This window comes from Salmo salar, chromosome 17, assembly GCF_965601325.2.
Source record: "Salmo salar chromosome 17, fSalSal1, whole genome shotgun sequence".
NCBI classification, from domain to species: domain Eukaryota; kingdom Metazoa; phylum Chordata; class Actinopteri; order Salmoniformes; family Salmonidae; genus Salmo; species Salmo salar.
This window is the reverse complement of record NC_138307.1, coordinates 30,388,233-30,400,808: the sequence shown is the minus strand read 5'-3', so window position 1 is coordinate 30,400,808 and position 12,576 is coordinate 30,388,233. Positions and strand designations below refer to the sequence as shown.

At 39.1% G+C, this 12,576-nt stretch overlaps 1 protein-coding gene across 1 annotated transcript; it reads right to left on the bottom strand.

Annotated features, from left to right (window-relative positions):
• Positions 1 to 2,765: 2,765 nt before the first annotated feature.
• On the bottom strand, positions 2,766 to 4,326 carry LOC106574984 (uncharacterized). The gene has a single exon (XM_045698622.2). It carries the CDS (start codon positions 4,236 to 4,238, stop codon positions 3,414 to 3,416), a length of 825 nt encoding a protein of 274 aa, XP_045554578.2. The 5' UTR covers positions 4,239 to 4,326; the 3' UTR covers positions 2,766 to 3,413.
• Positions 4,327 to 12,576: the final 8,250 nt, after the last annotated feature.

Here is a 12,576-nt window from a genome sequence, read left to right as displayed (position 1 = left end):
GTTCATCGGTTTGTTTATTTTTTGTATACGTGTTTGTTTGGTTTTTCCTTCTTTTCCGTTAAATAAAGAAGATGAGTATACACATACCTGCTGCGTTTTGGTCCGCCATTTCTAACGACGAGCGTGACAATACCAGAGTTCTACAAGACTATTTACATAATCAACTGGGCATTTCAACAGTCTGACCCTCAATATAGTACTGGGGATACAGTATATTAAACTCTAACAATGGGGTGTTGAAAGGGTTTACAAGTTGGAAGGCCACCTCAATTCAAGAATGAATGACCCATGTAGTGTCACTATTGTTTGGTCACCTCACCAGACCTCCATTTTGGTTGCTCCCTGTTTTACTAATCTATCCTCTATCCTTATGGAACCATATTGAAATAACATTGTGCAATCAAACCAAGTGTATTCAGAATTTTGTTAAATTAAATGTACTTAAAACCTGTTTGGGATAGGGGGCAGTATTTTCACGGCCGGATAAAAAACGTACCCGATTTAATCTGGTTACTAGTCCTGCCCAGAAACTAGAATATGCATATAATTAGTAGATTTGGATAGAAAACAATCTAACGTTTCTAAAACTGTTTGAATGGTGTCTGTGAGTATAACAGAACTCATATGGCAGGCCAAAACCTGAGAAGATTCCATACAGGAAGTGCCCTGTCTGACAATTTGTTCTCCTTCTTGGGCATCTCCATCAAAAATACAGCATCTCTGCTGTAACGTGACATTTTCTAAGGCTTCCATTGGCTCTCAGAAGGCGCCAGAAAGTGGAATGACGTCTTTGCAGCCTCTGGGCGAAAAACAGCAGGAGTTTTTGTGAGTGGTCAGGAAGGGAATAATGACACTGGAGTGCGTGTCCACGAGAGGACTCCATGTTTTTCTTTCAGTGTTTGAATGAAAATAACGTCGCCCGGTTGGAATATTATCGCTATTTTACAAGAAAAATTGCATAAAAATTTATTTTCAACAGCGTTTGACATGCTTCGAAGTACGGTAATGGAATATTTTGATTTCTTTTGTCACGAAATGCGCCCGCGCATCACCCTTCGGATAGTGACCTCAACGCACAAAAAAAACGGCGCTATTTCAATATAACTATGGATTATTTCGAACCAAAACAACATTTGTTGTTGAAGTAGAAGTCCTGGGAGTGCATTCTGACGAAGAACAGCGAAGGTAATCCAATTTTTCTTATAGTAATTCTGAGTTTAGTCAGCACCAAACTTGGTGGGTGTCAAAATAGCTAGCCTGTGATGGCCGAGCTATCTACTCAGAATATTGCAAAATGTGCTTTCGCTGAAAAGCTATTTTAAAATCTGACATCGCGATTGCATAAAGGAGTTCTGTATCTATAATTCTTAAAATAATTGTTATGTTTTTTGTGAACGTTTATCGTGAGTAATTTAGTAAATTCACCGGAAGTTTGCGGTGGGTATGCTAGTTCTGAACATCACATGCTAATGTAAAAAGCTGTTTTTTGATATAAATATGAACTTGATTGAACAAAACATGCATGTATTGTATAACATAATGTCCTAGGAGTGTCATCTGATGAAGATCATCAAAGGTTAGTGCTGCATTTAGCTGTGGTTTTGGTTTTTGTGACATATATGCTTGCTTTGAAAATGGCTGTGTGATTATTTTTTGGCAGGGTACTCTCCTGACAATCTAATGTTTTGCTTTCGCTGTAAAGCCTTTTTGAAATCGGACAATGTGGTTAGATTAACGAGAGTCTTGTCTTTAAAATGGTGTAATATAGTCATATGTTTGAGAAATTGAAGTTATAGCATTTTTAAGGTATTTGTATTCCGCGCCACGCTCTACCATTGGATATTGGTGAGGCGTTCCGCTAGCGGAACGTCTGTCCCTAACAGGTTATTAAAACATTTTTAATTGTGTGCTCTCAGTGAGTGCAAAAAGCAGGGAGGGAGGAGCCCTCCAAACAGTAATCTTTGCCTCTCTGTCATGTTGTCAACAAGGCAGCTAGGTGCATCGACCAGAAACATGCATTTCTTTTCCATAGAAAAAAGGTTACATGTTCAAACTATACTGAACAAAAATATAAACGCAACATGTAAAGATGTAAAGAAATGTTCCACATGCACAAAAAGCTTATTTCTCTCAAATTTTGTGCACAAATTTGTTTACATCCCTGTTTAGTGAGCATTTCTCCTTCGCCAAGATAATCCATCCACCTGACAGGTGTGGCATATCAAGAAGCTGATTAAACAGCATGATCATTACACAGGTGAACCTTGTAAACAGCAGGGGACCCTACAGATTTTACTGATTTTAATATAACTGAAATAACTGTTTGATACATGGAACTAGGAAGCACTGAATTAAGTGACATATGTGCTGTCATGTGTAAACACGAGAGCTACTTTGTCCCAAAATGCTAAATAGAATTCTAAGAATTCTTGAATTCTAATTCCCCAATAGTAAGTGGGCCATTCTTGAATTGTTGTGGTAATGCTGTCCCTGGACTGTGGCACCTTAGAAAACTATTCAAAATGAATATAGACAAATGCATTTTTCATTTTATTTAACTGGTTTTACATAAGGAAACATATGTAAGTCCTTTATACTGATTAACATATTTGTATGCATTGTAGAAAAATACAGGTGGCTAGCAAAATGGCTTGTCCCTGTGGTGATGTGTAAAGGTGTAGTGACATGTTTTTGAGTAGATAAATGTAAATATATTTTGAATGCCATGATTTAAACAAAAACATTGTATTTTCCGTAAAGATAACCCAGAGGTTGACCAGCAAAAATGCATGTACAACATTTATTTTTCATTAGTAATTCAATTACATTCATTGCAGTTATCCAAATACATTAATCATCAATGACTAAAATAGTGAATCTAGTTTTAAAAGACAATTTAATAAACACATGTATTTGTTTTATAACCTGTGTATCATTAAACAAAAGCCATTTAGTAGAAATAAAAGTATCCACCCAAACTAATGGTGAAAACTGATCATCACACCATCTATCTGATACATGTTGTGTCTACTAACTCATTCCCACAGAAAACTGCAGAAGGAAGCAGTACCACCCAGTCAAACATCACACTCCATTGTTTTAACAAGAGATCCTTCAGTCAACAACTCCACTGTGAGATGCCTCACAGAGGATATTCAACCCTAAGGGCAAATCCAAGGTAATCTCAATATCTTTACAGTAGAAGCTAACAAAACACACCAGAACTGACAAGGTGAATACTGATCACTAAAGTAAAGAGAGGCTAACATTCTATAACGCTCCTTTTCCTCTGTAAAGTTCTCACAGTGAGAAACAATAGGATTACAATAGTGTGTTACTCTCTTAATGTTATCAAATTCACTCTTACCACTTCCTTTATGAGATGAGAATGAAGTGATGGAGTGACTTTAATTTTAACTGGCCTGAGAGAACTGATGAGGCTTCTTTCCTTTATGTATACGTTGGTGTGTTATTAAGTTGCTCTGTTGAGAGAAACTCTTCCCACAGTCAGAGCAGGAGTAAGGCTTCTCTCCTGTGTGTGTTCTCTGATGAACTTTTAGCTCAGATGATGTTGTGAAGCACTTCACACAGTCAGAGCATGAGAAAGGCTTCTCTCCTGTATGTATAAGTTGGTGTGTTTTTAAGTTGCTCTGTTGAGAGAAATTCTTCCCACAGTCAGAGCAGCAGTAAGGCTTCTCTCCTGTGTGTGTTCTCTGGTGAACTTTTACCTCAGCTGATGTTGTGAAGTACTTCCCACAGTCAGAGCAGGAGTAAGGCTTCTCTGCTTTATGTATATGTTGGTGTGATTTTAAGCTGCTTTGATGAGAGAAACTCTTCCCACAGTCAGAGCAGGAGTAAGGCTTCTCTCCTGTGTGTATACGTTGGTGTGACTTTAAGCTGCTCTGTTGAGAGAAACTCATCCCACAGTCAGAGCAGTAGTAAGGCTTCTCTCCTGTGTGTGTTCTCTGATGAACTTTTAACTCAAATGATGCTGTGAAGCATTTTCCACAGTCAGAGCAGTAGTAAGGCTTCTTTCCTGTGTGTATATGTTTGTGCGAGTTTAAACTGCTCTGTTGAGAGAAACTCTTCCCACAGTCAGAGCAGGAGTAAGGCTTCTCTCCTGTGTGTGTATGTTGGTGTCTTTTTAAGTGACCCAATCCTGAGAAACACTTCCCACAGTCAGAGCAGGAGTAAGGCTTCTCTCCAGTGTGCACTCTCTGATGAACTGTCAGAGCCATTGATATTGTGAAGCGCGTCCCACAGTCAGTGCAGGAATAAGGCTTCTCTCCTGTGTGTATTTGTAGGTGTATTTTTAGCTTTGATAGAAATGGGAAAATCTCCTCACAATGTGGGCAGTGGTGAGACCTCTTAGCTCTGTGATCTTCCTGCTGTTGCTCTCTGGATGTAGAGAATGTCTCAACATGGTCTCCTGTGTGAACAACATCAGAAGAACCAGTCAGTTAGTGTGATATACATATCAAATGTATACATGCCATATCATCCTCCACTCATTATCACAAGGGTTAGTAACTACCAGGGTTGGGGTCAATTCAATTTTTAATTACAGTCAATTCAAATGAACCAAATTTCTATTTGGAATGTTCCTCTTTGAAAAGCACTAAAGAGAATTGTAATTTCAGTGATCTTCCTGAAATAACTGGAATTTAATAAAACAAATTCTGACAATACTAGTGTCAAACTATGCAAGTCTCAGTAGAATGAAGTAACATCTACCTTCTCATTGAAACAGTTCATCATGAAACAGTTCTACTGTAACATTTCATGCACAGTGGGGAGTTGGAACGAACAACACAAGCAATAGAATGTCAGGGGTCATGTGAGTCAGATACAGAATTCTACCTAGCAATAGACTGGGTGATAACTTATGGAGGTCTAGCTTATGAAGATAACTTATAGATAGATAGATAGATAGATAGAACCCGCTCTTACCATGAGAAACAGATGTCCCAATCTTCTCCTCCTCTTCTTCATCTTTAATGTTGACATTCAGCTCCAGTGTTTGACTGCAGTCCTCCAGCTTCACTGATGCCATCTCTGGATCCTGCAGTGCAAACTGGGCTCCACTGTCACAATCAGGACCCAGTGACTGTAGGTTTGGAGTCAGTGTGGAAGGAGAGAGGCAGGCTGGGTTTGTCCTCACTGTTGATGTTACCGGCCTCAGACTTAATCTGAGTCGGCCTGAAGTAATAAAGAGAAACAGACACAAAAGTTATTTTCTTGACAGTTCTTGCACTTCCTTTATTAAAAAAAAAAAATGTTATTGTTCAACTAAGCATTGACAACATTAATTCACATTAGACAAGTGCACACTTTAATTTACACAACATAAGTGCACTTAACCTATAGTAGATTTCCTACATTAAAATAATGCATAAATGAATCACAAACCATCTAGTACAAGGTTACAGTATGTTGTAGGCAGCACTATGTACTATTTTACTGAATAACCTTGTCTACACTGTATTGTTTCACTTAAAAACCATTGGTCAGTGGTGGAAAAAGTACTACATATGCATACTTGAGTGAAAGTAAAAAGTTAAAGTAAATGTCATACATCAAATTCCTAATATTAAGCAAACCAGATGATTTTCTAGTTTTTTATGTATTTATTTACAGATGGCAAGGGGCACACTCCAACACTCAGACATAATTGACAACTTTGTGTGTCTCCCCTTCTCGTAGGACCATTTTATGGAGACATCATTTTTACTGATCTGTTTGTCATTGTTAGCAGAGTAGACTATTTAACAAATATTCTGCTAATATCTCCAGTCATATAGAGTGTAGTAGAATAGCATTAAATGTGTTTCTAAAAGGCCAAGAAACGTATCTGATATAGCTCGCCTATTCTACGCAACTACGTGCTCAGTCATGCATTGAACAGTATTTTTTGCAAACAGCGATTGAGTTATATTATTAGCCTAAATTATGACTATAAAATCTACTGTCTCGGCGCTCTACGGACAATTCCTTCGCCCAAATGGCTTGGCTTTTGCTCTGACATGCACTGTCAACTGTGGGACCTTATATAGACAGGTGTGTGTGCCTTTCCAAATAATGTCCAATGCATTGAATTTGCCCCAGGTGGACAACAATCAAGTTGTAGAAACATCTCAAGGATGATCAATGGAAACAGGATGCACCAGAGCTCAATGTTGAGTCTCATAGCAAAGGGTCTGAATATGTATGTAAATAAGGTATTTCTGTTATTTATTGATTTTACATTTGCAATAATTCCTTAACCTGTTTTCACTTTGTCATTATGGGGTATTGTGTGTAGATTGATGAGGCAAACATTTAATAATTTTAGAATAAGGCTGTAACGTATCGAAATGTGGAAAAAGAAAAAGGGTCTGAATACGTTCCGAATGCACTGTACTCGTGGGTAAACAAAACAACATTGTGGGTTAGTATTATGGATAGAGCTAGCTAGCAATTGTATTTTTATTCATCAAGATGGCCGAGCTTTGTGTGGTAGCAGGTTGTAGCAACACTTGCTGTGCAAATGTGACTATGGCCACGCAAATGAAACTTTAAAACGCAGGATACATTTGTGGCCACAATGCTGGCGAATTTGACATCTACTCGTCAATCTGTGGGGCATTTCACTTTCATGGCTATCAACAATGGAAGGAGGGCTTCAGCAAAACGTTCCTTTTCAAAGTGGATACTTTCTAACCACGTTGTTGGTATGGACAGCATCAGAAACAGCCAGCAGTAGCAAAGACCGAGCATTATAGCTTCACCAGGTAACTTAAGTGAAAGCGCTAGCTTACTATGCTAGCTAGCTACAGAGCTACCGCATTCAGATCACGTCTTCCATCTAAATCAACTTGGCCATCTCTTCTTAATGTGATTTTAAACCTAACCCCTAACCACACTGATTTAACGCTAAAGTAACATGTCTGCTAGATGTTGGTAGCTAATTTCGGCACTGTCATACTATAAATCGTGCAAACATACGGGATAAAAATAGTTTTGGTCACGATGGTTAATGTTTACGTATAGAGCCAGGTACGTGCACAGAAAGGGCTTTCCCTCTGCAGAGCACATTCCCATTTGCCCTTCCAGTCTCCAAAATGCCCTTTTCGGCGGTGGTGTGTTTTTTTTAATATATATATACACATTTCCACCTGATCTAATTATATATGTATGTATGTGTAACAGTGTAGGTTCCGTCCCTCTCTTCATATGTTGTTGTCTTTTATAAATGCTCATCTATGTTTCAGAACCAAAACGTTGCATGTCTTGATTGTTGATCAATGACTGTAGAAAAGGCCCATGGAGTTGGTGGAAGAATCCTTTAATTCATGGCCACTTGCTCAGCTGGGCCAGGGGCGCTTTAATTAGATCAGGTGGAAATGTCCGACAGATGTCAACTCATTAAGAGGAGGAAATCGCCATCGCCCGATCTCGCTGCTTCCTCTTCCTTAACTCCGTCTAATCCAGTTCTGTGCGTCCATGAATCCACGTAAATCCACCGAATCTGTTACCTTTCATCTGAACTATCTGTAGCGATCGGGAGAGCGGACCATCAGTTATTGTTTATAGTTATTACCGCGGTCAATGATCAATGGTCAATGATCACAGCAATGGTCAATGATCACAGCCCTACAGATCATCACAGGCCAATTATGCCATCGATATATGGTTAATATGCAATGAAATTGTATGTACATATGAGGACAAACTTGAAAGGGTGAAATATGCAACGTCATTGTTTGCTTAACTGATCAATTCTGATATCAAACTGATGGGGATTATAGACTGAAAAACCGATCACTGACTGAATTATTTATATTCTTATGATTATGATCAATAGTTACGAGCCTAAATGACTCAAGGATGATTCCTATTGACTTCTTATTGAACTGAATTGCTGAATTACCTAATTATGTTAATAATGAATAATTGTTATGATTTGGTCTTTGTGATTATGAATTTTATTGGATACATGTTATTCTGTTTCCTTTGTTATGCAGCACAGACTACCCAGTAAATATACCACTTTATGGTTAAAGGAATTTCTGCCCCAGTCTCATCCATTCCTCTGTCACTTGACCCGTGACCACCTGTTCACCCTCACTGTCAGTCATCCTACCTGTCCAGCTACCCACACACATTCCACTAATCTTTCAATGACAGTCAGTAAAAAAAAGTAAGCGTTTCATTTCCTCTAGTTTGGCAAAAACAGAGTAAGCCTACGTTTATCATTCATATAGAATACAGTTTAGCAATCTACTACCGACTCGTCTCTACTACCGACTCGTCTCTACTACCGACTCGTCTCTACTACCGACTCGTCTCTACTACCGACTCGTCTTTGCCAAAACCTGGTGATTTGATTGATAATTTTCCTATTTCATACAGGCCCTGTTTGGGTGCCTACTGGCTATATGTCTATAGATAAGCAGCTGTTACATCACACTGCCTTCAATATCATAGGATGAAGATTTAACATGGTGAATGTATGATATTTGTGAGGAAGAACAGGGCTACCGGCTGGCAACAAGCATATGCATTCTGCAGGCAGGCTGCCCTCCACAGTGATGGCTGGTGCAGACAGCACATGCTTTCCATCTGATCCTGCAACCTCCTCTGCTACAAGTAGCTGTATGATTCTGACATTATATATCCCTAGTTGATTCTGCTCTAGACTCCAGAGAAGTGACATGATAAATCCCTAGTTGATTCTGCTCTAGACTCCAGAGAAGTGTCATGATAAATCCCTAGTTGATTCTGCTCTAGACTCCAGAAAAGTGACATGATATATCCCTAGTTGATTCTGCTCTAGACTCCAGAGAAGTGACATGATAAATCCCTAGTTGATTCTGCCTGCTAACATGAATGACTTTCAGCTCCAAATGCAGGTGTAAAATGCAGTTTGTTTCTGTAGCCTATCTTGCCTTTTATGGCTGTAATGACAGGCTACATTTGCGTAGCAATTGTGCGCTCATGTTTGCGTGTGCATGCATATTGCACAATATTGTACCACTCCTTTTTGTGGGTCACGGGTCAAAAAAGTTTGCAAACCACTGGGAATCATGATAGTGGCAACAAATGGAGTTGGGTTGGATATAGTCATGGTAGGATACATGATAGTGGCAACAAATGGAGTTGGGTTGGCTATAGTCATGGTAGGATACATGATAGTGGCAACAAATGGAGTTGGGTTGGATATAGTCATGGTAGGATACATGATAGTGGCAACAAATGGAGTTGGGTTGGCTATAGTCATGGTAGGATACATGATAGTGGCAACAAATGGAGTTGGGTTGGCTATAGTCATGGTAGGATACACGATAGTGGCAATAAATGGAGTTGGGTTGGATATAGTCATGGTAGGATACATGATAGTGGCAACAAATGGAGTTGGGTTGGCTATAGTCATGGTAGGATACATGATAGTGGCAACAAATGGAGTTGGGTTGGATATAGTCATGGTAGGCTACAGTATGTCTTACAATCTTCTATTTTGACTGGAATTCAGAAGCCTTTTTAAACCTCAATTACACTTGAAGTTTTGCATTTCCTGTTCGAAACAGTTTATCTGAATACTTTACTCCTCAGATGGTGCTGCTTTCCCCTCTTCTTGTAATAATAGCTCAACAGAGCCCCACAGTGGAGGTGTCATAATACCCATAAAACCTAGTGGTCAAGGAAGGAAACAGTTCCAAATATGATTTTTGTCATTCATTTTTATTGAAGAGCACATAAATAACATGTACCATACATACACAACATATATTTGCTGTCTTTACAAAGGAGCGGAATTGCATTCACATGTTAAGGGTACATTTTGCCTGTATAGAGCAAATATTTCAAGAGTCTGAATAAGAATACAATTTGGATGAAGCCACAGAAAAACAGAAATAATACAAAAATCCAGAAATGACAGAATAAGAGCAGTACGATATGTCAGGAACTGTGGCCAGATCATAGGGGATTTGTTGATAACCATGTAAATCTCTCTCGGACGAGGCAACTTTTTTTCTCCAATATATTTGGCTCTATTTCCTCTCAGATTTGAAAATGCTAATTAGAGTCAAAGTAGACATAATGAAAAACTACAATTTCCTGCAAGCGCCTGCACGTCATCTCTAGCTGACACCTTTGCTAACAGGTATTGTGTCAATTTAAAACTTGCACAAGACAGTACACAGAATTGTTAATTTAAATAAATGTAGCCAATTTATTCATTACTACATTTAGCTAACATTAAATAGTTAATCCAGAGACTCTTACTTTTTCCTCACTTCAGCATTCTCATCCAGATCAACATGGCATTTGTAGTTCTTTATGATGGCCACATTTAGAAGCTAATTAGCATTTCTTTTTGGGGGGTAAATACAGGCAAATATATTGATAAAAGTCACCGTGTCCAAGAGATTTACAATGTTATCAAAATGTCATGCCAGGGTAAGTCTACATGAAACACATCCCTTATTTTAAGTGATTCTAAAATCCCCTATGGGAAAAGTGAATGTTGGAAAAACGATTGGAACCATTTCATGTTTGACTGCTAGGTTTTATGGGTATTAGGAAAGGACGGGGGGATACCTAGTCAGTTGTCCAACTGAATGCCTTCAACTGAAATGTGTCTTCGGTTACTGGCCCAACGCTCTAACCACTAGGTACTCTATGAGTCTGTGACCACAGTTGCTGGGAATTCTTTTTTGGGGGCTGTCCTTTTTTAGCTTGAGCACATGCTCCCCAAAAGGTCTGTGCATGGCTCTGTATAGAGCCCTGTGGCTGGGGTCGAAACTGTGTGTGTGTGTGTGGATGGTGTGCTAAACCAAGATGTGGCCATGTATTCCATCGTGGATCGGTTGGCATTTTGGAGTAGTCCAGGAGCCAGGTTTTCTTTAGAAGGGTGGATTTTGCACAAAGGGAAAGTTTATTTTGGGAGTTTAGGATCAATGTTGTCACAGTTGCTTCTTGTTGAAGAGGCATTAGCTGACCTTAGCTTGCTCCGATTCTGAATAAATGTGTGTCCGTTTCTTCCTAGCTGGCAAAATAAGTGAGCTAGACTTTGTTTGATCCTGCCATACGTCGATAACATCGTTTGTTTGTTACTGGTATGGGCTAAATATCCTAAACGTAGACAGTGACAGCAGCAAGCTAAAACCAGGGAGAGGAGAGATAATTCAGGTTCTGTTCGTCTGCTGCTGGCTTGATAATGTTCACTCAAATACGTTTTTCCATACATTAAATGAGATTTGTATTCTCTAAAGATTGTATTTGTGTTCATATCTGATGAATATTGAAGAAAAATCATCACAGCCGTTTGCCATACCAAAATGTGAACTACAATTTGGTGCGCACGATTTTACCATGTACAATAGGCAGTAAGCTCACCATGTGTCATCAAAATTACCATCTTGTGTACGTGGTTTATATATGCGGGGAGCATAAACGAATAAATAATGGTATAAATTAGAACCAATGTATATTAGTTAATATACTGTACCAACTAAATAAATGTATGATCAGACAGTGGGCGCAGACAGTGGGCGGCGCCATTTTACCAGCTCGTGAGATTTATTTTTTTACACAACCAATAACCATATAAAACGAACTCAGAAATCTCAAATAAATTGATTATTTTTAAATTACCTTGACGAAATTGTGTACATTAACTCAGACAAACCCCAAATCTCAAGCTATATGACTTCTTCTTCATCACGACACAAAAATAACACATAAAATCTGGTAATCCCTTGACGGATTTGTTACCTATTATGTTATGGCATGTTCTGTCGATATTAGGAAGTGTAAACGTGCTATTACCAACCTGTAGTAATGAATAGAAACGGAGACAAAAATGATCGTCTTCACCTCTGCTGCTTTCTTCATTCTGAACAATGGTGCGCATCCATAGAGATGGATAGAGGACTCATCTTTGTATCTGTGTCATTATAGCGTCTGTGACAGAATATGCAGTGGCATTGAGGGGATTCGATTAATCTGGCCGTGTTTTTGCAAGGGGTGAAAATTGATGGCATTCGTTTTGGAACTGGGCTGCCTTCCAGGCGGGAGACAGGTGCCACATTCAAAGCCCACAGGGAAGTCTCCTCAAAACAAAAGTGTTGTAATTAAGCACTTGGCGCAATGAGTAGGATTCTGTGTTTTCACATGAAAAAATTCGAGCAAATATTTTATGGAAGAGATGTATGTTTCTGGATGATGCACCTTGTTAACTAAATGACAGAACCGTAATCTGCACCTTTCTATTTGAGAAGAGCGCTCCTCCCTTGCCGCATTTGCCTGTTCACCGTTTACACCACAGGCCATAAAACGGTGCCCTGTGGCACAGCATAATCGAATCTGCCCATTCTCCATTTGAAGTGGTACATTTTCTTCTTCAAAATTGGCTTATCCCTCCTGATGAACCAGTTGAACGTGACTCCAACGGAGTCACCAGGAGATCTCAGCCAATGAATCTGGAAGTCCCACCCAGTTGACTACATTAAAATGGTGGAAGCCCACAATGCATTTAGTTATAATAAGAACTAGAGACAGCCTCCAAGATGGCCGACCGTTGTTTTGAACGTA